This window comes from Oncorhynchus nerka, linkage group LG17 (genome assembly GCF_034236695.1).
Source record: "Oncorhynchus nerka isolate Pitt River linkage group LG17, Oner_Uvic_2.0, whole genome shotgun sequence".
Classification (NCBI taxonomy): domain Eukaryota; kingdom Metazoa; phylum Chordata; class Actinopteri; order Salmoniformes; family Salmonidae; genus Oncorhynchus; species Oncorhynchus nerka.
In genome coordinates, this window is record NC_088412.1 from 5,769,395 (window position 1) to 5,796,993 (window position 27,599).

At 49.5% G+C, this 27,599-nt stretch overlaps 2 protein-coding genes across 2 annotated transcripts in view; both read left to right on the top strand.

Moving 5' to 3' along the window:
- Positions 1-27,599, top strand: part of LOC135561317 (uncharacterized) — a 755,535-nt gene that overhangs the window by 651,345 nt on the left and 76,591 nt on the right. The gene's annotated exons all lie outside the window — the stretch shown is intronic.
- The window catches only part of tle3a (TLE family member 3, transcriptional corepressor a), a 191,914-nt gene that overhangs the window by 152,074 nt on the left and 12,241 nt on the right, over positions 1-27,599 (top strand). The window contains exons 13-16 of the mRNA XM_065002855.1: positions 14,217-14,365; positions 16,381-16,451; positions 23,351-23,600; positions 24,895-25,142. Coding sequence (XP_064858927.1) covers positions 14,217-14,365; positions 16,381-16,451; positions 23,351-23,600; positions 24,895-25,142 — 718 coding nt within the window. The remainder of the gene's footprint in view (positions 1-14,216; positions 14,366-16,380; positions 16,452-23,350; positions 23,601-24,894; positions 25,143-27,599) is intronic.

Here is a 27,599-nt window from a genome sequence, read left to right on the forward strand (position 1 = left end):
GTACTGCTCCTCCCTCCATAGGTACTGCTCCTCCCTCCATAGGTACTGCTCCTCCATAGGTACTGCTCCTCCCTCCATAGGTACTGCTCCTCCCTCCATAGATACTGCTCCTCCATAGGTACTGCTCCTCCCTCCATAGTTACTGCTCTTCCATAGGTACTGCTCCTCCCTCCATAGTTACTGCTCCTCCATAGGTACTGCTCCTCCCTCCATAGGTACTGCTCCTCCATAGTTACTGCTCTTCCATAGGTACTGCTCCTCCCTCCATAGGTACTGCTCCTCCATAGGTACTGCTCCTCCCTCCATAGGTGCTGCTCCTCCATAGGTACTGCTCCTCCATAGGTACTGCTCCTCCATAGATGCTGCTCCTCCATAGGTACCAGTCCTCCCTCCATAGTAACTGCTCCTCCCTCCATAGTTACTGCTCCTCCATAGGTACTGCTCCTCCCTCCATAGGTACTGCTCCTCCCTCCATAGGTACTGCTCCTCCCTCCATAGGTACTGCTCCTCCCTCCATAGGTACTGCTCCTCCATAGGTACTGCTCCTCCATAGGTACTGCTCCTCCCTCCATAGTTACTGCTCCTCCATAGGTACTGCTCCTCCCTCCATAGGTACTGCTCCTACCTCCATAGGTACTGCTCCTCCATAGGTACTGCTCCTCCATAGGTACTGCTCCTCCCTCCATAGTTACTGCTCCTCCATAGGTACTGCTCCTCCCTCCATAGGTACTTCTCCTCCCTCCATAGGTACTGCTCTGCCCTCCATAGTTACTGCTCCTCCATAGTTACTGCTCCTCCCTCCATAGGTACTGCTCCTCCCTCCATAGGTACTGCTCCTCCCTCCATAGTAACTGCTCCTCCATAGTTACTGCTCCTCCCTCCATAGGTACTGCTCCTCCATAGGTACTGCTCCTCCATAGGTACTGCTCCTCCATAGGTACTGCTCCTCCCTCCATAGGTGCTGCTCCTCCATAGGTACTGCTCCTCCCTCCATAGATACTGCTCCTCCATAGGTACTGCTCCTCCCTCCATAGGTGCTGCTCCTCCATAGGTACTGCTCCTCCATCCATAGGCACTGCTCCTCCATAGGTACTGCTCCTCCCTCCATAGATACTGCTCCTCCATAGGTACTGCTCCTCCCTCCATAGGTACTGCTCCTCCCTCCATAGATACTGCTCCTCCCTCCATAGGTACTGCTCCTCCCTCCATAGGTACTGCTCCTCCATAGGTACTGCTCCTCCCTCCATAGGTACTGCTCCTCCCTCCATAGTTACTGCTCCTCCATAGGTACTGCTCCTCCGTAAATAATGCTCCTCCGTAGTTACTGCTCCTCCCTCCATAGTTACTGCTCTTCCATAGGTACTGCTCCTCCCTCCATAGTTACTGCTCTTCCATAGGTACTGCTCCTCCCTCCATAGTTACTGCTCTTCCATAGGTACTGCTCCTCCCTCCATAGTTACTGCTCCTCCATAGGTACTGCTCCTCCCTCCATAGGTACTGCTCCTCCATAGGTACTGCTCCTCCCTCCATAGGTGCTGCTCCTCCATAGGTACTGCTCCTCCCTCCATAGGTACTGCTCCTCCATAGGCACTGCTCCTCCATAGGTACTGCTCCTCCCTCCATAGGTACTGCTCCTCCCTCCATAGGTACTGCTCCTCCATAGGTACTGCTCCTCCTCCATAGGTACTGCTCCTCCCTCCATAGGTACTGCTCCTCCATAGGTACTGCTCCTCCCTCCATAGGTACTGCTCCTCCTCCATAGATACTGCTCCTCCATAGGTACTGCTCCTCCCTCCATAGTTACTGCTCTTCCATAGGTACTGCTCCTCCCTCCATAGTTACTGCTCCTCCATAGGTACTGCTCCTCCCTCCATAGGTACTGCTCCTCCATAGTTACTGCTCTTCCATAGGTACTGCTCCTCCCTCCATAGGTACTGCTCCTCCATAGGTACTGCTCCTCCCTCCATAGGTGCTGCTCCTCCATAGGTACTGCTCCTCCATAGGTACTGCTCCTCCATAGATGCTGCTCCTCCATAGGTACCAGTCCTCCCTCCATAGTAACTGCTCCTCCTCCATAGTTACTGCTCCTCCATAGGTACTGCTCCTCCCTCCATAGTTACTGCTCCTCCCTCCATAGTTACTGCTCCTCCATAGGTACTGCTCCTCCCTCCATAGGTACTGCTCCTCCCTCCATAGGTACTGCTCCTCCATAGGTACTGCTCCTCCATAGGTACTGCTCCTCCCTCCATAGTTACTGCTCCTCCATAGGTACTGCTCCTCCCTCCATAGGTACTTCTCCTCCCTCCATAGGTACTGGTCTGCCCTCCATAGTTACTGCTCCTCCATAGTTACTGCTCCTCCCTCCATAGGTACTGCTCCTCCCTCCATAGGTACTGCTCCTCCCTCCATAGTTACTGCTCCTCCATAGTTACTGCTCCTCCCTCCATAGGTACTGCTCCTCCATAGGTACTGCTCCTCCTAGGTACTGCTCCTCCATAGGTACTGCTCCTCCATAGGTACTGCTCCTCCATAGGTACTGCTCCTCCCTCCATAGGTGCTGCTCCTCCATAGGTACTGCTCCTCCCTCCATAGATACTGCTCCTCCATAGGTACTGCTCCTCCCTCCATAGGTGCTGCTCCTCCATAGGTACTGCTCCTCCATCCATAGGCACTGCTCCTCCATAGGTACTGCTCCTCCCTCCATAGATACTGCTCCTCCATAGGTACTGCTCCTCCCTCCATAGGTACTGCTCCTCCCTCCATAGATACTGCTCCTCCCTCCATAGGTACTGCTCCTCCCTCCATAGGTACTGCTCCTCCATAGGTACTGCTCCTCCCTCCATAGGTACTGCTCCTCCCTCCATAGTTACTGCTCCTCCATAGGTACTGCTCCTCCGTAAATAATGCTCCTCCGTAGTTACTGCTCCTCCCTCCATAGTTACTGCTCTTCCATAGGTACTGCTCCTCCCTCCATAGTTACTGCTCTTCCATAGGTACTGCTCCTCCCTCCATAGTTACTGCTCTTCCATAGGTACAGCTCCTCCCTCCATAGTTACTGCTCCTCCCTCCATAGGTACTGCTCCTCCCTCCATAGGTACTGCTCCTCCATAGGTACTGCTCCTCCCTCCATAGGTACTGCTCCTCCCTCCATAGGTACTGCTCCTCCATAGGTACTGCTCCTCCCTCCATAGGTACTGCTCCTCCCTCCATAGATACTGCTCCTCCATAGGTACTGCTCCTCCCTCCATAGGTACTGCTCCTCCCTCCATAGGTACTGCTCCTCCCTCCATAGGTACTGCTCCTCCATAGTTACTGCTCTTCCATAGGTACTGCTCCTCCCTCCATAGGTACTGCTCCTCCATAGGTACTGCTCCTCCCTCCATAGGTGCTGCTCCTCCATAGGCACTGCTCCTTCATAGGTACTGCTCCTCCATAGGTACTGCTCCTCCATAGGTACTGCTCCTCCATAGTTACTGCTCTTCCATAGGTACTGCTCCTCCCTCCATAGGTACTGCTCCTCCATAGGTACTGCTCCTCCCTCCATAGGTACTGCTCCTCCATAGGTACTGCTCCTCCATAGGTACTGCTCCTCCATAGATACTGCTCCTCCATAGGTACCAGTCCTCCCTCCATAGTAACTGCTCCTCCCTCCATAGTTACTGCTCCTCCATCCATAGTTACTGCTCCTCCATAGGTACTGCTCCTCCCTCCATAGGTACTGCTCCTCCCTCCATAGATACTGCTCCTCCATAGGTACTGCTCCTCCTCCATAGGTACTGCTCCTCCATAGGTACTGCTCCTCCATAGTTACTACTCTTCCATAGGTACTGCTCCTCCCTCCATAGGTACTGCTCCTCCCTCCATAGGTACTGCTCCTCCATAGGTACTGCTCCTCCCTCCATAGTTACTGCTCCTCCATAGGTACTGCTCCTCCCTCCATAGGTACTGCCGCTCCTCCATAGGTACTGCTCCTCCCTCCATAGTTACTGCTCCTCCCTCCATAGTTACTGCTCCTCCCTCCATAGTTACTGCTCCTCCATAGGTACTGCTCTGCCCTCCATAGTTACTGCTCTGCCCTCCATAGTTACTGCTCCTCCCTCCATAGTTACTGCTCCTCCCTCCATAGTTACTGCTCCTCCATAGGTACTGCTCCTCCTCCATAGGTACTGCTCCTCCCTCCATAGGTACTGCTCCTCCCTCCATAGATACTGCTCCTCCATAGGTACTGCTCCTCCCTCCATAGGTACTGCTCCTCCATAGGTACTGCTCCTCCATAGGTACTGCTCCTCCATAGGTACTGCTCCTCCCTCCATAGATACTGCTCCTCCATAGGTACTGCTCCTCCCTCCATAGGTGCTGCTCCTCCATAGGTACTGCTCCTCCCTCCATAGGTACTGCTCCTCCATAGGCACTGCTCCTCCATAGGTACTGCTCCTCCCTCCATAGGTACTGCTCCTCCATAGGTACTGCTCCTCCCTCCATAGGTACTGCTCCTCCCTCCATAGATACTGCTCCTCCATAGGTACTGCTCCTCCCTCCATAGTTACTGCTCTTCCATAGGTACTGCTCCTCCCTCCATAGTTACTGCTCCTCCATAGGTACTGCTCCTCCCTCCATAGGTACTGCTCCTCCATAGTTACTGCTCTTCCATAGGTACTGCTCCTCCCTCCATAGGTACTGCTCCTCCATAGGTACTGCTCCTCCCTCCATAGGTGCTGCTCCTCCATAGGTACTGCTCCTCCATAGATGCTGCTCCTCCATAGGTACCAGTCCTCCCTCCATAGTAACTGCTCCTCCCTCCATAGTTACTGCTCCTCCATAGGTACTGCTCCTCCCTCCATAGTTACTGCTCCTCCATAGGTACTGCTCCTCCCTCCATAGGTACTGCTCCTCCCTCCATAGGTACTGCTCCTCCATAGGTACTGCTCCTCCATAGGTACTGCTCCTCCCTCCATAGTTACTGCTCCTCCATAGGTACTGCTCCTCCCTCCATAGGTACTTCTCCTCCCTCCATAGGTACTGCTCTGCCCTCCATAGTTACTGCTCCTCCATAGTTACTGCTCCTCCCTCCATAGGTACTGCTCCTCCCTCCATAGGTACTGCTCCTCCCTCCATAGTTACTGCTCCTCCATAGTTACTGCTCCTCCCTCCATAGGTACTGCTCCTCCATAGGTACTGCTCCTCCATAGGTACTGCTCCTCCATAGGTACTGCTCCTCCATAGGTACTGCTCCTCCCTCCATAGGTGCGGCTCCTCCATAGGTACTGCTCCTCCCTCCATAGATACTGCTCCTCCATAGGTACTGCTCCTTCCTCCATAGGTGCTGCTCCTCCATAGGTACTGCTCCTCCATCCATAGGCACTGCTCCTCCATAGGTACTGCTCCTCCCTCCATAGATACTGCTCCTCCATAGGTACTGCTCCTCCCTCCATAGGTACTGCTCCTCCCTCCATAGTTACTGCTCCTCCATAGGTACTGCTCCTCCGTAAATAATGCTCCTCCGTAGTTACTGCTCCTCCCTCCATAGTTACTGCTCTTCCATAGGTACTGCTCCTCCCTCCATAGTTACTGCTCTTCCATAGGTACTGCTCCTCCCTCCATAGTTACTGCTCTTCCATAGGTACTGCTCCTCCCTCCATAGTTACTGCTCCTCCCTCCATAGGTACTGCTCCTCCCTCCATAGGTACTGCTCCTCCATAGGTACTGCTCCTCCCTCCATAGGTACTGCTCCTCCCTCCATAGGTACTGCTCCTCCATAGGTACTGCTCCTCCCTCCATAGATACTGCTCCTCCATAGGTACTGCTCCTCCCTCCATAGGTACTGCTCCTCCCTCCATAGGTACTGCTCCTCCCTCCATAGGTACTGCTCCTCCATAGTTACTGCTCTTCCATAGGTACTGCTCCTCCCTCCATAGGTACTGCTCCTCCATAGGTACTGCTCCTCCCTCCATAGGTGCTGCTCCTCCATAGGCACTGCTCCTTCATAGGTACTGCTCCTCCATAGGTACTGCTCCTCCATAGGTACTGCTCCTCCATAGTTACTGCTCTTCCATAGGTACTGCTCCTCCCTCCATAGGTACTGCTCCTCCCTCCATAGGTGCTGCTCCTCCATAGGTACTGCTCCTCCATAGGTACTGCTCCTCCATAGATACTGCTCCTCCATAGGTACCAGTCCTCCCTCCATAGTAACTGCTCCTCCCTCCATAGTTACTGCTCCTCCATCCATAGTTACTGCTCCTCCATAGGTACTGCTCCTCCCTCCATAGGTACTGCTCCTCCCTCCATAGATACTGCTCCTCCATAGGTACTGCTCCTCCCTCCATAGGTACTGCTCCTCCATAGGTACTGCTCCTCCATAGTTACTACTCTTCCATAGGTACTGCTCCTCCCTCCATAGGTACTGCTCCTCCCTCCATAGGTACTGCTCCTCCATAGGTACTGCTCCTCCCTCCATAGTTACTGCTCCTCCATAGGTACTGCTCCTCCCTCCATAGGTACTGCCGCTCCTCCGTAGGTACTGCTCCTCCCTCCATAGTTACTGCTCCTCCCTCCATAGTTACTGCTCCTCCCTCCATAGTTACTGCTCCTCCATAGGTACTGCTCTGCCCTCCATAGTTACTGCTCTGCCCTCCATAGTTACTGCTCCTCCCTCCATAGTTACTGCTCCTCCCTCCATAGTTACTGCTCCTCCATAGGTACGGCTCCTCCCTCCATAGGTACTGCTCCTCCCTCCATAGGTACTGCTCCTCCCTCCATAGATACTGCTCCTCCATAGGTACTGCTCCTCCCTCCATAGGTACTGCTCCTCCATAGGTACTGCTCCTCCATAGGTACTGCTCCTCCATAGGTACTGCTCCTCCCTCCATAGATACTGCTCCTCCATAGGTACTGCTCCTCCCTCCATAGGTGCTGCTCCTCCATAGGTACTGCTCCTCCCTCCATAGGTACTGCTCCTCCATAGGCACTGCTCCTCCATAGGTACTGCTCCTCCCTCCATAGGTACTGCTCCTCCATAGGTACTGCTCCTCCCTCCATAGGTACTGCTCCTCCCTCCATAGATACTGCTCCTCCATAGGTACTGCTCCTCCCTCCATAGTTACTGCTCTTCCATAGGTACTGCTCCTCCCTCCATAGTTACTGCTCCTCCATAGGTACTGCTCCTCCCTCCATAGGTACTGCTCCTCCATAGTTACTGCTCTTCCATAGGTACTGCTCCTCCATAGGTACTGCTCCTCCCTCCATAGGTGCTGCTCCTCCATAGGTACTGCTCCTCCATAGGTACTGCTCCTCCATAGATGCTGCTCCTCCATAGGTACCAGTCCTCCCTCCATAGTAACTGCTCCTCCCTCCATAGTTACTGCTCCTCCATAGGTACTGCTCCTCCCTCCATAGTTACTGCTCCTCCATAGGTACTGCTCCTCCCTCCATAGGTACTGCTCCTCCCTCCATAGGTACTGCTCCTCCATAGGTACTGCTCCTCCATAGGTACTGCTCCTCCCTCCATAGTTACTGCTCCTCCATAGGTACTGCTCCTCCCTCCATAGGTACTTCTCCTCCCTCCATAGGTACTGCTCTGCCCTCCATAGTTACTGCTCCTCCATAGTTACTGCTCCTCCCTCCATAGGTACTGCTCCTCCCTCCATAGGTACTGCTCCTCCCTCCATAGTTACTGCTCCTCCATAGTTACTGCTCCTCCCTCCATAGGTACTGCTCCTCCATAGGTACTGCTCCTCCATAGGTACTGCTCCTCCATAGGTACCTCCATAGGTACTGCTCCTCCCTCCATAGGTGCTGCTCCTCCATAGGTACTGCTCCTCCCTCCATAGATACTGCTCCTCCATAGGTACTGCTCCTTCCTCCATAGGTGCTGCTCCTCCATAGGTACTGCTCCTCCATCCATAGGCACTGCTCCTCCATAGGTACTGCTCCTCCCTCCATAGATACTGCTCCTCCATAGGTACTGCTCCTCCCTCCATAGGTACTGCTCCTCCCTCCATAGATACTGCTCCTCCCTCCATAGGTACTGCTCCTCCCTCCATAGGTACTGCTCCTCCATAGGTACTGCTCCTCCCTCCATAGGTACTGCTCCTCCCTCCATAGTTACTGCTCCTCCATAGGTACTGCTCCTCCGTAAATAATGCTCCTCCGTAGTTACTGCTCCTCCCTCCATAGTTACTGCTCTTCCATAGGTACTGCTCCTCCCTCCATAGTTACTGCTCTTCCATAGGTACTGCTCCTCCCTCCATAGTTACTGCTCCTCCCTCCATAGTTACTGCTCCTCCATAGGTACTGCTCCTCCCTCCATAGGTACTGCTCCTCCATAGGTACTGCTCCTCCCTCCATAGGTACTGCTCCTCCCTCCATAGGTACTGCTCCTCCATAGGTACTGCTCCTCCCTCCATAGGTACTGCTCCTCCCTCCATAGATACTGCTCCTCCATAGGTACTGCTCCTCCCTCCATAGTTACTGCTCTTCCATAGGTACTGCTCCTCCCTCCATAGTTACTGCTCCTCCATAGGTACTGCTCCTCCCTCCATAGGTACTGCTCCTCCATAGTTACTGCTCTTCCATAGGTACTGCTCCTCCATAGGTACTGCTCCTCCCTCCATAGGTGCTGCTCCTCCATAGGCACTGCTCCTTCATAGGTACTGCTCCTCCATAGGTACTGCTCCTCCATAGGTACTGCTCCTCCATAGTTACTGCTCTTCCATAGGTACTGCTCCTCCCTCCATAGGTACTGCTCCTCCATAGGTACTGCTCCTCCCTCCATAGGTGCTGCTCCTCCATAGGTACTGCTCCTCCATAGGTACTGCTCCTCCATAGGTACTGCTCCTCCATAGATACTGCTCCTCCATAGGTACCAGTCCTCCCTCCATAGTAACTGCTCCTCCCTCCATAGTTACTGCTCCTCCATAGGTACTGCTCCTCCCTCCATAGTTACTGCTCCTCCATAGGTACTGCTCCTCCCTCCATAGGTACTGCTCCTCCCTCCATAGATACTGCTCCTCCATAGGTACTGCTCCTCCCTCCATAGGTACTGCTCCTCCATAGGTACTGCTCCTCCATAGTTACTACTCTTCCATAGGTACTGCTCCTCCCTCCATAGGTACTGCTCCTCCCTCCATAGGTACTGCTCCTCCATAGGTACTGCTCCTCCCTCCATAGTTACTGCTCTGCCCTCCATAGTTACTGCTCCTCCCTCCATAGTTACTGCTCCTCCATAGGTACTGCTCCTCCATAGGTACTGCTCCTCCCTCCATAGGTACTGCTCCTCCCTCCATAGATACTGCTCCTCCATAGGTACTGCTCCTCCCTCCATAGGTACTGCTCCTCCATAGGTACTGCTCCTCCATAGGTACTGCTCCTCCATAGGTACTGCTCCTCCATAGGTACTGCTCCTCCCTCCATAGGTGCTGCTCCTCCATAGGTACTGCTCCTCCCTCCATAGATACTGCTCCTCCATAGGTACTGCTCCTCCCTCCATAGGTGCTGCTCCTCCATAGGTACTGCTCCTCCATCCATAGGCACTGCTCCTCCATAGGTACTGCTCCTCCCTCCATAGGTACTGCTCCTCCCTCCATAGATACTGCTCCTCCCTCCATAGGTACTGCTCCTCCCTCCATAGGTACTGCTCCTCCATAGGTACTGCTCCTCCCTCCATAGGTACTGCTCCTCCCTCCATAGTTACTGCTCCTCCATAGGTACTGCTCCTCCGTAAATAATGCTCCTCCGTAGTTACTGCTCCTCCCTCCATAGTTACTGCTCTTCCATAGGTACTGCTCCTCCCTCCATAGTTACTCCTCTTCCATAGGTACTGCTCCTCCCTCCATAGTTACTGCTCTTCCATAGGTACTGCTCCTCCCTCCATAGTTACTGCTCCTCCATAGGTACTGCTCCTCCCTCCATAGGTACTGCTCCTCCCTCCATAGGTACTGCTCCTCCATAGGTACTGCTCCTCCCTCCATAGGTACTGCTCCTCCCTCCATAGGTACTGCTCCTCCATAGGTACTGCTCCTCCCTCCATAGGTACTGCTCCTCCCTCCATAGATACTGCTCCTCCATAGGTACTGCTCCTCCCTCCATAGTTACTGCTCTTCCATAGGTACTGCTCCTCCCTCCATAGTTACTGCTCCTCCATAGGTACTGCTCCTCCCTCCATAGGTACTGCTCCTCCCTCCATAGGTGCTGCTCCTCCATAGGCACTGCTCCTCCCTCCATAGGTACTGCTCCTCCATAGGTACTGCTCCTCCATAGGTACTGCTCCTCCCTCCATAGTAACTGCTCCTCCATAGGTACTGCTCCTCCATAGGTACTGCTCCTCCCTCCATAGATACTGCTCCTCCCCCCATAGATACTGCTCCTCCCTCCATAGGTACTGCTCCTCCCTCCATAGGTACTGCTCCTCCCTCCATAGTTACTGCTCCTCCCTCCATAGATACTGCTCCTCCCTCCATATGTACTGCTCCTCCATAGGTGCTGCTCCTCCATAGGTACTGCTCCTCCCTCCATTAGTACTGCTCCTCCATAGGTACTGCTCCTCCATAGGTACTGCTCCTCCCTCCATAGGTACTGCTCCTCCCTCCATAGGTACTGCTCCTCCCTCCATAGGTGCTGCTCCTCCATAGGCACTGCTCCTCCCTCCATAGGTACTGCTCCTCCCTCCATAGGTACTGCTCCTCCATAGGTACTGCTCCTCCCTCCATAGTTACTGATCCTCCATAGGTACTGCTCCTCCCTCCATAGGTACTGCTCCTCCCTCCATAGATACTGCTCCTCCATAGGTACTGCTCCTCCCTCCATAGGTACTGCTCCTCCATAGGTACTGCTCCTCCATAGTTACTGCTCTTCCATAGGTACTGCTCCTCCCTCCATAGGTACTGCTACTCCCTCCATAGGTACTGCTCCTCCATAGGTACTGCTCCTCCCTCCATAGTTACTGCTCCTCCATAGGTACTGCTCCTCCTTCCATAGGTACTGCCGCTCCTCCATAGGTACTGCTCCTCCCTCCATAGTTACTGCTCCTCCCTCCATAGTTACTGCTCGTCCCTCCATAGTTACTGCTCCTCCATAGGTACTGCTCTGCCCTCCATAGTTACTGCTCTGCCCTCCATAGTTACTGCTCCTCCCTCCATAGTTACTGCTCCTCCCTCCATAGTTACTGCTCCTCCATAGGTACTGCTCCTCCCTCCATAGGTACTGCTCCTCCCTCCATAGGTATTGCTCCTCCCTCCATAGGTACTGCTCCTCCCTCCATAGATACTGCTCCTCCATAGGTACTGCTCCTCCCTCCATAGGTACTGCTCCTCCATAGGTACTGCTCCTCCATAGGTACTGCTCCTCCATAGGTACTGCTCCTCCCTCCATAGATACTGCTCCTCCATAGGTACTGCTCCTCCCTCCATAGGTGCTGCTCCTCCATAGGTACTGCTCCTCCATAGGTACTGCTCCTCCCTCCATAGGTACTGCTCCTCCCTCCATAGGTACTGCTCCTCCATAGGTACTGCTCCTCCCTCCATAGTTACTGCTCCTCCCTCCATAGGTACTGCTCCTCCCTCCATAGATACTGCTCCTCCATAGGTACTGCTCCTCCCTCCATAGGTACTGCTCCTCCATAGGTACTGCTCCTCCCTCCATAGTTACTGCTCCTCCCTCCATAGGTACTGCTCCTCCCTCCATAGATACTGCTCCTCCCTCCATAGATACTGCTCCTCCCTCCATAGGTACTGCTCCTCCCTCCATAGGTACTGCTCCTCCCTCCATATGTACTGCTCCTCCATAGGTACTGCTCCTCCCTCCATAGGTACTGCTCCTCCCTCCATAGGTACTGCTCCTCCATAGGTACTGCTCCTCCCTCCATAGGTACTGCTCCTCCCTCCATAGGTGCTGCTCCTCCATAGGCACTGCTCCTCCCTCCATAGGTACTGCTCCTCCATAGGTACTGCTCCTCCATAGGTACTGCTCCTCCCTCCATAGTAACTGCTCCTCCCTCCATAGTTACTGCTCCTCCATAGGTACTGCTCCTCCATAGGTACTGCTCCTCCCTCCATAGATACTGCTCCTCCATAGGTACTGCTCCTCCCTCCATAGGTACTGCTCCTCCCTCCATAGTTACTGCTCCTCCATAGGTACTGCTCCTCCCTCCATAGGTACTGCTCCTCCCTCCATAGGTATTGCTCCTCCCTCCATAGGTACTGCTCCTCCCTCCATAGGTACTGCTCCTCCATAGGTACTGCTCCTCCCTCCATAGGTACTGCTCCTCCATAGGTACTGCTCCTCCATAGGTACTGCTCCTCCCTCCATAGGTACTGCTCCTCCATAGGTACTGCTCCTCCCTCCATAGGTGCTGCTCCTCCATAGGTACTGCTCCTCCATAGGCACTGCTCCTCCATAGGTACTGCTCCTCCCTCCATAGGTACTGCTCCTCCCTCCATAGGTACTGCTCCTCCATAGGTACTGCTCCTCCCTCCATAGTTACTGCTCCTCCCTCCATAGGTACTGCTCCTCCCTCCATAGATACTGCTCCTCCATAGGTACTGCTCCTCCCTCCATAGGTACTGCTCCTCCATAGGTACTGCTCCTCCCTCCATAGGTACTGCTCCTCCCTCCATAGGTACTGCTCCTCCCTCCATAGATACTGCTCCTCCCTCCATAGATACTGCTCCTCCCTCCATAGGTACTGCTCCTCCCTCCATAGGTACTGCTCCTCCCTCCATATGTACTGCTCCTCCATAGGTACTGCTCCTCCCTCCATAGGTACTGCTCCTCCCTCCATAGGTACTGCTCCTCCATAGGTACTGCTCCTCCCTCCATAGGTACTGCTCCTCCCTCCATAGGTGGCACTCCTCCATAGGCACTGCTCCTCCCTCCATAGGTACTGCTCCTCCATAGGTACTGCTCCTCCATAGGTACTGCTCCTCCCTCCATAGTAACTGCTCCTCCCTCCATAGTTACTGCTCCTCCATAGGTACTGCTCCTCCATAGGTACTGCTCCTCCCTCCATAGATACTGCTCCTCCCTCCATAGGTACTGCTCCTCCCTCCATAGGTACTGCTCCTCCCTCCATAGTTACTGCTCCTCCCTCCATAGATACTGCTCCTCCCTCCATATGTACTGCTCCTCCATAGGTGCTGCTCCTCCATAGGTACTGCTCCTCCCTCCATTAGTACTGCTCCTCCATAGGTACTGCTCCTCCATAGGTACTGCTCCTCCCTCCATAGGTACTGCTCCTCCCTCCATAGGTACTGCTCCTCCCTCCATAGGTGCTGCTCCTCCATAGGCACTGCTCCTCCCTCCATAGGTACTGCTCCTCCCTCCATAGGCACTGCTCCTCCATAGGTACTGCTCCTCCATAGGTACTGCTCCTCCATAGGTACTGCTCCTCCCTCCATAGTTACTGCTCCTCCATAGGTACTGCCGCTCCTCCATAGGTGCTGCTCCTCCATAGGTACTCCTTCTCCCTCCATAGTTACTGCTCCTCCATAGGTACTGCTCCTCCCTCCATAGTTACTGCTCCTCCCTCCATAGTTACTGCTCCTCCATAGGTACTGCTCCTCCCTCCATAGTTACTGCTCCTCCCTCCATAGTTACTGCTCCTCCATAGGTACTGCTCCTCCCTCCATAGTTACTGCTCCTCCCTTCATTGTAAATAAGAATTTGTTCTTAATTAACTGACTTGCCTAGTTAAATTAAGGTTAAATAAAATCCACCTCTCTGTCCTCTGCTGTGACCCCTGGGGTGTATTTAATAGTAATGTGTTCCACCTCTCTGTCCTGTGACCCCTGGGGTGTATTTAATACTAATGTGTTCCACCTCTCTCTGTCCTCTGCTGTGACCTCTGGGGTGTATTTAATAGTAATGTGTTCCACCTCTCTCTGTCCTCTGCTGTGACCCCTGGGGTGTATTTATTAGTATTTTAATTTCAGTTTATTTTCAATGTTTTATTTTTTAACTTCTGAACGTTCTCTGAGTATAGAACTAACCTGTTGCAGGGGGGTTTGTCTAATTTTTCATTAACCAGGGTCTTACAAACTTCTGGGAATTTTGTCAAAACTATAGTTGAGTTCAACCATTTTGGATTTAAAAAATTCTCGTGACACATGACAATATATAATACCAAACATACTGTATATTCATAACGTCATCAACAACAACAGTAATATGATGGTCATTATCCTCGTCCTCCTCCTCCTCCTCCTCCTCCTCCTCCTCTCCAACAGCTCTGAGGACTCCCCTGTACCCTCCCTTCGTTATGATGGGTCATCATCCTGAGATGAACGGAGGTCTGACCAGCCCTGGTGTCTACGCTGGACTGCACGTCTCCCCTCAGATGAGCGCTGCCGTTGCTGCGTACGGACGAACGCCCATGGTGAGATACACTACACACGCGAAGAGGAGGCAGAGACGTGGAGGAAGAGCGTCAGCGTAGCCAGGGAGTGAAGCAGTGACAGGACTATGATACGGCTCACTTCACTTCCAGAGATTGCTGATTCCTAGCGTCCCTATCTATCTCGGTGTGGGTTTGTGTCAGTCATCGTAGAGGTTCTTATAATGTTGAATCTTTTTTTGTTGTAGGTGTTTAGTCTCGTGTTGCTCAAAATCTCCCAAAATTACGTTGTTGTCACGTCTCCTTTTTGGAAGTGTGGAGAATTTTGTTTTTTTAGCCAAAACTGTTAGAGTGAGCAGCTGGAATACAGCAGCTACATTTTTATTGGATCTTGCCTTTCAACAGCCCTCCCACCCACGCGCCAGTAGAAACATTATGTTCTGTTCGTCACTGTTTTTACGACCAGATAGGAAACATTTTGGAGACTTGTTCCGTGTGCTAGTTTGCAACGTTGCAGAAAATGGAAGAAAACCTGGTAGTAAAAATGATTTATCCAGAAGTTGGTCTATACCCAACTTCCATCTGATGAGGTCTATACCCAACTTCCATCTGATGAGGTCTATACCCAACTTCCATCTGATGAGGTCTATACCCAACTTCCATCTGATGAGGTCTATACCCAACTTCCATCTGATGAGGTCTATACCCAACTTCCATCTGATGAGGTCTATACCCAACTTCCATCTGATGAGGTCTATACCCAACTTCCTTCTGATGAGGTCTATACCCAACTTCCATCTGATGAGGTCTATACCCAACTTCCTTCTGATGAGGTCTATACCCAACTTCCATCTGATGAGGTCTATACCCAACTTCCATCTGATGAGGTCTATACCCAACTTCCATCTGATGAGGTCTATACCCAACTTCCATCTGATGAGGTCTATACCCAACTTCCATCTGATGAGGTCTATACCCAACTTCCATCTGATGAGGTCTATACCCAACTTCCATCTGATGAGGTCTATACCCAACTTCCATCTGATGAGGTCTATACCCAACATCCATCTGATGAGGTCTATACCCAACTTCCATCTGATGAGGTCTATACCCAATGTCCTGTTGATGAGGTCTATACCCAACGTCCTGTTGATGAGGTCTATACCCAACGTCCTGTTGATGAGGTCTATACCCAACATCCTGTTGACGAGGTCTATACCCAACATCCTGTTGATGAGGTCTATACCCAACATCATGTTGATGAGGTCTGTACCCGACATCCTGTTGATGAGGTCTATACCCAACATCCAGTTGGGGTCTATACCCGACTTCCTGTTGATGAGGTCTATACCCGACATCCTGTTGATGAGGTCTATACCCAACATCCAGTTGGGGTCTATACCCAACTTCCTGTTGATGAGGTCTATACCCAACTTCCTGTTGATGAGGTCTATACCCGACTTCCTGTTGATGAGGTCTATACCCAACATCCTGTTGATGAGGTCTATACCCAACATCATGTTGATGAGGTCTATACCCGACATCCTGTTGATGAGGTCTATACCCAACATCCAGTTGGGGTTTATACCCGACTTCCTGTTGATGAGGTCTATACCCGACATCCTGTTGATGAGGTCTATACCCAACATCCAGTTGGGGTCTGTACCCAACTTCCTGTTGATGAGGTCTATACCCAACTTCCTGTTGATGAGGTCTATACCCAACTTCCTGTTGATGAGGTCTATACCCAACTTCCTGTTGATGAGGTCTATACCCAACTTCCTGTTGATGAAGGCATTACATAGTCTCTGTTTGAACACATTATATGAGTGGGCACCTTTGGAGCTCCGCCCAAGCAAGGCATTTGATTGGTTTTGACGTGTTTGCGAGGCGTTACTGATTTAAACGGGGCTTCCATCCATCTCCTTTCTACCATTGACTTCACCAGGCTGTCCATGGAGGGAGGCCTGCTTCTCCGCCAGGCTGCTCTGTATGTTATGTAAAGAGTATGTTGCGTAGGTTATGTCATCTTGTCCCTGTGTTTTGTTCTGTTGCAGGGATTTGATCCTCATCCCCACATGAGACCGGGTCTTCCAGCCAGTCTCACGTCTATATCTGGAGGAAAACCGTGAGTACCGTGTACACTCTGGGTTCTGCTCTTAGTCTGTCTGTCTCTCTGAGTACCATATACACTCTGGGTTCTGCTCTTAGTCTGTCTGTCTCTCTGAGTACCATATACACTCTGGGTTCTGCTCTTAGTCTGTCTGTCTCTCTGAGTACCATATACACTCTGGGTTCTGCTCTTAGTCGGTCTGTCTGTCTGTCTCTCTGAGTACCATATACACTCTGGGTTCTGCTCTTAGTCTGTCTGTCTGTCTCTCTGAGTACCATATACACTCTGGGTTCTGCTCTTCGTCTGTCTGTCTGTCTCTCTGAGTACCATATACACTCTGGGTTCTGCTCTTAGTCTGTCTGTCTCTCTGAGTACCATATACACTCTGGGTTCTGCTCTTAGTCTGTCTGTCTCTCTGAGTACCATATACTCTCTGGGTTCTGCTCTTAGTCTGTCTGTCTGTCTGTCTGTCTCTCTGAGTACCATGTACACTCTGGGTTCTGCTCTTAGTCTGTCTGGATGTCTGTCTCTCTGAGTACCATATACACTCTGGGTTCTGCTCTTAGTCTGTCTGTCTCTCTGAGTACCATATACACTCTGGGTTCTGCTCTTAGTCTGTCTGTCTGTCTGTCTCTCTGAGTACCATATACACTCTGGGTTCTGCTCTTAGTCTGTCTGTCTGTCTGTCTCTCTGAGTACCATATACACTCTGGGTTCTGCTCTTAGTCTGTCTGTCTCTCTGAGTACCATATACACTCTGGGTTCTGCTCTTAGTCTGTCTGTCTGTCTGTCTCTCTGAGTACCATGTACACTCTGGGTTCTGCTCTTAGTCTGTCTGTCTCTCTGAGTACCATATACACTCTGGGTTCTGCTCTTAGTCTGTCTGTCTCTCTGAGTACCATATACACTCTGGGTTCTGCTCTTAGTCTGTCTGTCTGTCTGTCTCTCTGAGTACCATGTACACTCTGGGTTCTGCTCTTAGTCTGTCTGTCTCTCTGAGTACCATATACACTCTGGGTTCTGCTCTTAGTCTGTCTGTCTCTCTGAGTACCATATACACTCTGGGTTCTGCTCTTAGTCTGTCTGTCTCTCTGAGTACCATATACACTCTGGGTTCTGCTCTTAGTCTGTCTGTCTGTCTGTCTCTCTGAGTACCATATACACTCTGGGTTCTGCTCTTAGTCTGTCTGTCTGTCTGTCTCTCTGAGTACCATATACACTCTGGGTTCTGCTCTTAGTCTGTCTGTCTCTCTGAGTACCATATACACTCTGGGTTCTGCTCTTAGTCTGTCTGTCTCTCTGAGTACCATATACACTCTGGGTTCTGCTCTTAGTCTGTCTGTCTGTCTGTCTCTCTGAGTACCATATACACTCTGGGTTCTGCTCTTCGTCTGTCTGTCTGTCTCTCTGAGTACCATATACACTCTGGGTTCTGCTCTTAGTCTGTCTGTCTGTCTGTCTGTCTGTCTGTCTGTCTGTCTGTCTGTCTGTCTGTCTGTCTCTCTGAGTACCATATACACTCTGGGTTCTGCTCGTAGTCTGTCTGTCTCTCTGAGTACCATATACACTCTGGGTTCTGCTCTTAGTCTGTCTGTCTCTCTGAGTACCATATACACTCTGGGTTCTGCTCTTAGTCTGTCTGTCTGTCTGTCTCTCTGAGTACCATATACACTCTGGGTTCTGCTCTTAGTCTGTCTGTCTCTCTGAGTACCATATACACTCTGGGTTCTGCTCTTAGTCTGTCTGTCTGTCTGTCTCTCTGAGTACCATATACACTCTGGGTTCTGCTCTTAGTCTGTCTGTCTGTCTGTCTCTCTGAGTACCATATACACTCTGGGTTCTGCTCTTAGTCTGTCTGTCTCTCTGAGTACCATATACACTCTGGGTTCTGCTCTTAGTCTGTCTGTCTGTCTGTCTCTCTGAGTACCATGTACACTCTGGGTTCTGCTCTTAGTCTGTCTGTCTCTCTGAGTACCATATACACTCTGGGTTCTGCTCTTAGTCTGTCTGTCTCTCTGAGTACCATATACACTCTGGGTTCTGCTCTTAGTCTGTCTGTCTGTCTGTCTCTCTGAGTACCATGTACACTCTGGGTTCTGCTCTTAGTCTGTCTGTCTCTCTGAGTACCATATACACTCTGGGTTCTGCTCTTAGTCTGTCTGTCTGTCTGTCTCTCTGAGTACCATATACACTCTGGGTTCTGCTCTTAGTCTGTCTGTCTGTCTGTCTCTCTGAGTACCATATACACTCTGGGTTCTGCTCTTAGTCTGTCTGTCTCTCTGAGTACCATATACACTCTGGGTTCTGCTCTTAGTCTGTCTGTCTGTCTGTCTCTCTGAGTACCATGTACACTCTGGGTTCTGCTCTTAGTCTGTCTGTCTCTCTGAGTACCATATACACTCTGGGTTCTGCTCTTAGTCTGTCTGTCTCTCTGAGTACCATATACACTCTGGGTTCTGCTCTTAGTCTGTCTGTCTGTCTGTCTCTCTGAGTACCATATACACTCTGGGTTCTGCTCTTCGTCTGTCTGTCTGTCTCTCTGAGTACCATATACACTCTGGGTTCTGCTCTTAGTCTGTCTGTCTCTCTGAGTACCATATACACTCTGGGTTCTGCTCTTAGTCTGTCTGTCTGTCTGTCTGTCTGTCTGTCTGTCTGTCTCTCTGAGTACCATATACACTCTGGGTTCTGCTCTTAGTCTGTCTGTCTGTCTGTCTCTCTGAGTACCATAGACAGACTAAGAGCAGAACCCAGAGTGTATATGGTACTCAGAGAGACAGACAGACAGACAGACTAAGAGCAGAACCCAGAGTGTATGTCTGTCTGTCTCTCTGAGTACCATATACACTCTGGGTTCTGCTCTTAGTCTGTCTGTCTCTCTGAGTACCATATACACTCTGGGTTCTGCTCTTAGTCTGTCTGTCTGTCTGTCTCTCTGAGTACCATCTACACTCTGGGTTCTGCTCTTAGTCTGTCTGTCTCTCTGAGTACCATATACACTCTGGGTTCTGCTCTTAGTCTGTCTGTCTCTCTGAGTACCATATACACTCTGGGTTCTGCTCTTAGTCTGTCTGTCTGTCTGTCTCTCTGAGTACCATATACACTCTGGGTTCTGCTCTTCGTCTGTCTGTCTGTCTCTCTGAGTACCATATACACTCTGGGTTCTGCTCTTAGTCTGTCTGTCTCTCTGAGTACCATATACACTCTGGGTTCTGCTCTTAGTCTGTCTGTCTGTCTGTCTGTCTGTCTGTCTGTCTGTCTGTCTCTCTGAGTACCATATACACTCTGGGTTCTGCTCGTAGTCTGTCTGTCTCTCTGAGTACCATATACACTCTGGGTTCTGCTCTTAGTCTGTCTGTCTCTCTGAGTACCATATACACTCTGGGTTCTGCTCTTAGTCTGTCTGTCTGTCTGTCTCTCTGAGTACCATATACACTCTGGGTTCTGCTCTTAGTCTGTCTGTCTCTCTGAGTACCATATACACTCTGGGTTCTGCTCTTAGTCTGTCTGTCTGTCTGTCTCTCTGAGTACCATGTACACTCTGGGTTCTGCTCGTAGTCTGTCTGTCTCTCTGAGTACCATATACACTCTGGGTTCTGCTCTTAGTCTGTCTGTCTCTCTGAGTACCATATACACTCTGGGTTCTGCTCTTAGTCTGTCTGTCTGTCTGTCTGTCTCTCTGAGTACCATATACACTCTGGGTTCTGCTCTTAGTCTGTCTGTCTGTCTGTCTCTCTGAGTACCATATACACTCTGGGTTCTGCTCTTAGTCTGTCTGTCTGTCTGTCTCTCTGAGTACCATATACACTCTGGGTTCTGCTCTTAGTCTGTCTGTCTCTCTGAGTACCATATACACTCTGGGTTCTGCTCTTAGTCTGTCTGTCTGTCTGTCTCTCTGAGTACCATGTACACTCTGGGTTCTGCTCTTAGTCTGTCTGTCTCTCTGAGTACCATATACACTCTGGGTTCTGCTCTTAGTCTGTCTGTCTCTCTGAGTACCATATACACTCTGGGTTCTGCTCTTAGTCTGTCTGTCTGTCTGTCTCTCTGAGTACCATATACACTCTGGGTTCTGCTCTTCGTCTGTCTGTCTGTCTCTCTGAGTACCATATACACTCTGGGTTCTGCTCTTAGTCTGTCTGTCTCTCTGAGTACCATATACACTCTGGGTTCTGCTCTTAGTCTGTCTGTCTGTCTGTCTGTCTGTCTCTCTGAGTACCATATACACTCTGGGTTCTGCTCGTAGTCTGTCTGTCTCTCTGAGTACCATATACACTCTGGGTTCTGCTCTTAGTCTGTCTGTCTCTCTGAGTACCATATACACTCTGGGTTCTGCTCTTAGTCTGTCTGTCTGTCTGTCTCTCTGAGTACCATATACACTCTGGGTTCTGCTCTTAGTCTGTCTGTCTCTCTGAGTACCATATACACTCTGGGTTCTGCTCTTAGTCTGTCTGTCTGTCTGTCTCTCTGAGTACCATGTACACTCTGGGTTCTGCTCTTAGTCTGTCTGTCTCTCTGAGTACCATATACACTCTGGGTTCTGCTCTTAGTCTGTCTGTCTCTCTGAGTACCATATACACTCTGGGTTCTGCTCTTAGTCTGTCTGTCTGTCTGTCTCTCTGAGTACCATATACACTCTGGGTTCTGCTCTTAGTCTGTCTGTCTCTCTGAGTACCATATACACTCTGGGTTCTGCTCTTAGTCTGTCTGTCTGTCTGTCTCTCTGAGTACCATGTACACTCTGGGTTCTGCTCTTAGTCTGTCTGTCTCTCTGAGTACCATATACACTCTGGGTTCTGCTCTTAGTCTGTCTGTCTCTCTGAGTACCATATACACTCTGGGTTCTGCTCTTAGTCTGTCTGTCTGTCTGTCTCTCTGAGTACCATATACACTCTGGGTTCTGCTCTTCGTCTGTCTGTCTGTCTCTCTGAGTACCATATACACTCTGGGTTCTGCTCTTAGTCTGTCTGTCTCTCTGAGTACCATATACACTCTGGGTTCTGCTCTTAGTCTGTCTGTCTGTCTGTCTGTCTGTCTGTCTCTCTGAGTACCATATACACTCTGGGTTCTGCTCGTAGTCTGTCTGTCTCTCTGAGTACCATATACACTCTGGGTTCTGCTCTTAGTCTGTCTGTCTCTCTGAGTACCATATACACTCTGGGTTCTGCTCTTAGTCTGTCTGTCTGTCTGTCTCTCTGAGTACCATATACACTCTGGGTTCTGCTCTTCGTCTGTCTCTCTCTCTCTGTCTGGATGGCTGTCTCTCTCTCTCTCTCTCTCTGTCTGGCTCTCTCTCTCTGGCTGTCTGTCTCTCTCTCTCTGGCTGTCTCTCTCTCTCTGGCTGTCTCTCTGGCTGTCTGTCTCTCTCTCTCTACCTGTCTCTCTCTCTCTTTCCCCGTCTGTTTCTCTCTCCCCTTCTGTCTCTCTCTCTCCACATCTGTCTCTCTCTCTCCCCGTCTCTCTCTCTCTCCCCGTCTGTCTCTCTCTACCTGTCTGTCTCTCTCTACCTGTCTGTCTCTCTCTATCCCTGTCTCTCTCTCTCCACATCTGTCTCTCTCCCTCCCTGTCTCTCTCTCTCCACATCTGTCTCTCTCTCTCCACATCTGTCTCTCTCTCTCCCCGTCTGTCTCTCTCTCTCTCTCCACATCTGTCTCTCTCCACATCTGTCTCTCTCTCTCTCCACATCTGTCTCTCTCTCCACATCTGTCTCTCTCCCTCCCTGTCTCTCTCTCTCTCTCTCCACATCTGTCTCTCTCTCTCCACATCTGTCTCTCTCTCTCCACATCTGTCTCTCTCTCTCCACATCTGTCTCTCTCTCTCTCTCCACATCTGTCTCTCTCCACATCTGTCTCTCTCTCTCTCCACATCTGTCTCTCTCCACATCTGTCTCTCTCTCTCTCCACATCTGTCTCTCTCTCTCTCCACATCTGTCTCTCTCTCTCCACATCTGTCTCTCTCTCTCCACATCTGTCTCTCTCTCTCCCCGTCTGTCTCTCTCTCTCCACGTCTGTCTCTCTCTCTCCACGTCTGTGTCTCTCTCTCCTTGTCTCTCTCTCTCCACGTCTGTCTCTCTCTTTCCCCCTTCTGTCTCTCTCTCTCCCCGTCTGTCTCTCTCCCTCCCTGTCTGTCTCTATCTCTCCACGTCTCTCTCTCTCTCCCTGTCTCTCTCTCTCTCTCCTCGTCTGTCTCTGTCTCTCTCCTCGTCTGTCTCTCTCTCTCCCCCTTCTGTCTCTCTCTCTCCCCCTTCTGTCTCTCTCTCTCCCCCTTCTGTCTCTCTCTCTCTCTCCTCGTCTGTCTCTCTCTCTCCCTGTCTCTCTCTCTCCCCCTTCTGTCTCTCTCTCTCTCTCCTCGTCTCTCTCTCTCTCCTCGTCTGTCTCTCTCTCTCCCCCTTCTGTCTCTCTCTCTCTCCTCGTCTGTCTCTCTCTCTCTCCTCGTCTGTCTCTCTCTCTCTCCTCGTCTGTCTCTTTCTCTCTCCTTGTCTGTCTCTCTCTCTCCTCGTCTGTCTCTCTCTCTCTCCTCGTCTGTCTCTCTCTCTCTCCTCGTCTGTCTCTCTCTCTCTCCTCGTCTGTCTCTCTCTGTCTCCTCGTCTGTCTCTCTCTCTCTCCTCGTCTGTCTCTCTCTCTCTCCTCGTCTGTCTCTCTCTCTCTCCTCGTGTGTCTCTCTCTCTCTCTCTCCTCGTCTGTCTCTCTCTGTCTGTCTTAGATGGTCCTTCAGTCCTACGCTACCTATCTCTTAGAATAGCAATCATCAGGGTCATGTTCATTACCGTAACAAAACCTCTTGCAAAGGAAAGTTAGTGTTTGTTATTGGATAACTCCAGCTAGTCCCTTACTGTTTCAGTCCGTTTTCTTCTATTTGGTACCAAATGAACACCACCCAGCAGTACTAACGAGAGCCTATGTCTCATCTTCCAGAGCCTACTCCTTCCACGTGAGTGCGGACGGCCAGATGCAGCCGGTACCGTTCCCTCCGGACGCCCTGATAGGCCCGGGGATTCCCCGCCACGCCCGTCAGATCAACACGCTGAGCCACGGCGAGGTGGTGTGTGCCGTCACTATATCCAACCCAACCAGACACGTCTACACAGGAGGGAAGGGCTGTGTCAAGATCTGGGACATCAGCCAACCGGGCAGCAAGAGTCCTGTCTCTCAACTAGACTGTCTGGTGAGGACAATATTATACTACATATAATACTATATAATACTATATAATACTATATTATACTATATAATAATATATAATACTATATAATACTATGGAATATCTAGGACATCATTCAGCCGGGCAGCAAGAGTCCTGTCTCTCAACTAGACTGTCTGGTGAGGACAATATAATACTATATAATACTATATAATACTATATTATACTATATAATACTATATAATACTATATAATACTATATTATACTATATAATACTATATAATACTATATAATACTATGGAATATCTAGGATATCATTCAGCCGGGCAGCAAGAGCCCTGTCTCTCAACTAGACTGTCTGGTGAGGACAATATTATACTATATAATACTATATAATACTATATAATACTATATAATACTATATAATACTATATAATACTATATTATACTATATAATACTATATAATACTATATAATACTATGGAATATCTAGGATATCATTCAGCCGGGCAGCAAGAGTCCTGTCTCTCAACTAGACTGTCTGGTGAGGACAATATTATACTATATAATACTATATTATACTATATAATACTATATAATACTATATAATACTATATAATACTATATAATACTATATTATACTATATAATACTATATAATACTATATAATACTATGGAATATCTAGGATATCATTCAGCCGGGCAGCAAGAGCCCTGTCTCTCAACTAGACTGTCTGGTGAGGACAATATTATACAATATTATACTATATAATACTATATAATACTATATAATACTATATAATACTATGGAATATCTAGGACATCAGCCAGTCAACAAGAGTCCTGTCTTGGGGCGGCAGGGTAGCCTAGTGGTTAGAGCGGTTAGAGCGTTGGACTAGTAACCGAAAGGTTGCAAGTTCAAATCCCGGAGCTGACAAGGTACAAATCTGTGGTTCTGCCCCTGAACAGGCAGTTAACCCACTGTTCCTAGGCCTTCATTGAAAATAAGAATTTGTTCTTAACTGACTTGCCTAGATAAATAAAGGTAAAAAAAAAAATAGACTGTCTGGTGTTTACTTTGATCTAAGGATTTGTTGTTTGTGTATGTGATCTTTGAGTGGGAATTGAACCCTTGACCTTGACATGGCTAGTGCCACACCTTAATAACCAATACTACGATGGTAGGAATAAAATTAATGTTCTGTCTGTCTGTCTGTCTCTGTCTGTCTGTCTGTCTCTGTCTGTCTAGAACCTCAGGCCGGATCCCTTGACCTGTGGTGTTGTGTATTGATTAGTCTGTTTCCTCTCGTCTACCAGAACAGGGATAACTACATCCGTTCCTGTAAGCTGCTCCCTGACGGTCGTACCCTGATCGTAGGAGGAGAGGCCAGTACTTTAACCATCTGGGATCTGGCCTCCCAGACGCCTCGTATCAAGGCTGAGCTGACGTCCTCCGCCCCGGCCTGCTACGCCCTCGCCATCTCCCCAGACGCCAAGGTCTGTTTCTCCTGTTGCAGTGATGGGAACATCGCCGTCTGGGACCTGCACAACCAGACTCTCGTCAGGTAGGAGAAGATGAGATGGCTGGGGATGTGTTTGTGGCTTCTACTGATATGTGGAAGTTTCTGAGCGCATCAAATTCAACGTTTATTGGTCACGTACACAGACTTGCAGGTGCAACTTAATGTTTGTGTTTCTAGCTCCAACAGTGCAGTAATAATACCTAACAATAAAGAAAACCAATACACACATAATACAGATTTTTTTTTTTTGTATAAGTTATTTATGACTAGAGTACAGATACAGTTGAAGTCGGAAGTTTACATACACTTAGGTTGGGAGTCATTAAAACTAGTTTACATACACTGAGGTTGGAGTCATTAAAACTAGTTTACATACACTTAGGTTGGAGTCATTAAAACTAGTTTACATACACTTAGGTTAGGAGTCATTAAAACTAGTTTACATACACTTAGGTTGGAGTCATTAAAATTAGTTTACATACACTTAGGTTGGAGTCATTAAAACTAGTTTACATCCACTTAGGTTGGAGTCATTAAAACTAGTTTACATCCACTTAGGTTGGAGTCATTAAAACTAGTTTACATACACTTAGGTTGGAGTCATTAAAACTAGTTTACATCCACTTAGGAGCACCCTTACCTGCCGACCTCGAGAGCACCCTTACCTGCCGACCTCGAGAGCACCCTTACCTGCCGATCTATAAATTATATCTCCGTAATCTAGCATGAGTAGGATGGTCATCTGAATCAGGGTTAGTTTGGCAGCTGGGGTGAAAGAGGAGCGTTTTCGATAGAGGAAATCAAGTCTAGATTTAACTTTAGCCTGCAGCTTTGATATGTGCTGAGAGAAGGACAGTGCACCGTCTAGCCATACTCCCAAGTACTTGTATGAGGTGACTACCTCAAACTCTAAACCCTCAGAGGTAGTAATCACACTGGAGGGGAGAGGGGCCTTCTTCTTACCAAACCACATGACCTTTGTTTTGGAGATGTTCAGAACAAGGTTAATGGCAGAGAAAGCTTAGTATAAGACTGTATCATCTGCATATAAATGGATGAGAAAGCTTCCTACTGTCTGAGCTATGTTGTTGATATAAATTGAGAAGAGCCTGGGACCTAAGATTGAGCCTTGGGGTACTCCCTTGGTGACAGGCAGTGGCTGAGACAGCAGATTTTCTGCACTCTTTGAGAGTGGTAGTTAGCAAACCAGGCCAAAGACCCCTCCGAGAGACACCAATACTCCTTAGCCGTCCCACAAGAATGGAATGGTCTACCGTATCAAAAGCTTTGGCCAAGTCAATAAAAATAGCAGCACAACATTGCTTAGAATCAAGGACAATGGTGACATCATTATGGACCTTTAAGGTTGCAGTGACACATCCATAACCTGAGCGGAAACCAGATTGCTTACCAGAGGGAATACTATAGACATCAAGAAAGCCGGTCAGTTTATCATTTTTATCAAGTTTTTTATTATCAAGTTTTTAAAAAACTTTTGATAAACAAAATAGAAATAGGCCTATAACAGTTAGGATCAGCTTGATCTCCCCCTTTAAGTAAAGGACAAACTGTGGCTGCCTTCCAAGCATTGGGAACTTCCCCAGAAATGAGAGACAGGTTAAAAAGGTCAGAGATAGGCTTGGCGATGATAGGGGCAGCAACCTTAAAGAAGAAAGGGTCTAAACCGTCTGACCCAGATGTTTTTTTGGGGGGTCACCTCGGACTTTAGCAATTCGGACTCAGTGACCGCCTGCAGGGAGAAACTTTGTAGCAGGGCAGGGGGAAAAGAGAGAGAAGCATCGAGGATAGACACATTAGAAGGGGTGGGAGATAAGGAAGTGTTGGACGGGCAAGGAGGCATGGCTGAGTCAATAGAAATCCTGACTTAATGAAGTGGTGATTAAAGAGCTCAGCCATGTGCTTCTTGTTAGTAACAACCACATCATCAACATTAAGGGACATGGGCAGCTGTGAGGAGGAGGGTTTATTCTCCAGGTCTTTAACTGTTTTCCAGAACTTCTTTGGGTTAGACCCACAGAGAGAGAACTGCTTCTTAAAGTAACTAACTTTGGCCTTCCGGATCTCCGGACTTATTTCTAATTTTCCTGAACAATAGCCAGTCAGCTTGAGTATGCGTGTGCTGAGCCTTTCGCCAAATGCAGTTCTTTAGGAGTCGAACCAGTCACAGTCGAACCAGGGGCTGAACCTTTTTTAAATTCTCATTTTCTTTATGGGGGCGTGTTTCTTAACAATACCACTGAAAATATCAGAAATGAAGGTCCCAAGCGTCTTCGACAGAGGGGATCAAGCTGATTCTATACCATTTTACAGTTTTTTTTAGCAAGCGTCTATGACAAATCAGTTTCACTGAGCAGCCATTACGAACACAGGCTGGTAAACAGTGATCACTAAGGTCATTACAGAAAACACCAGACTGATATCTGTCGTGTCTTTGGCACCGCCTGCAGGGAGAAATCATCATCAAAATGGCATCATTAA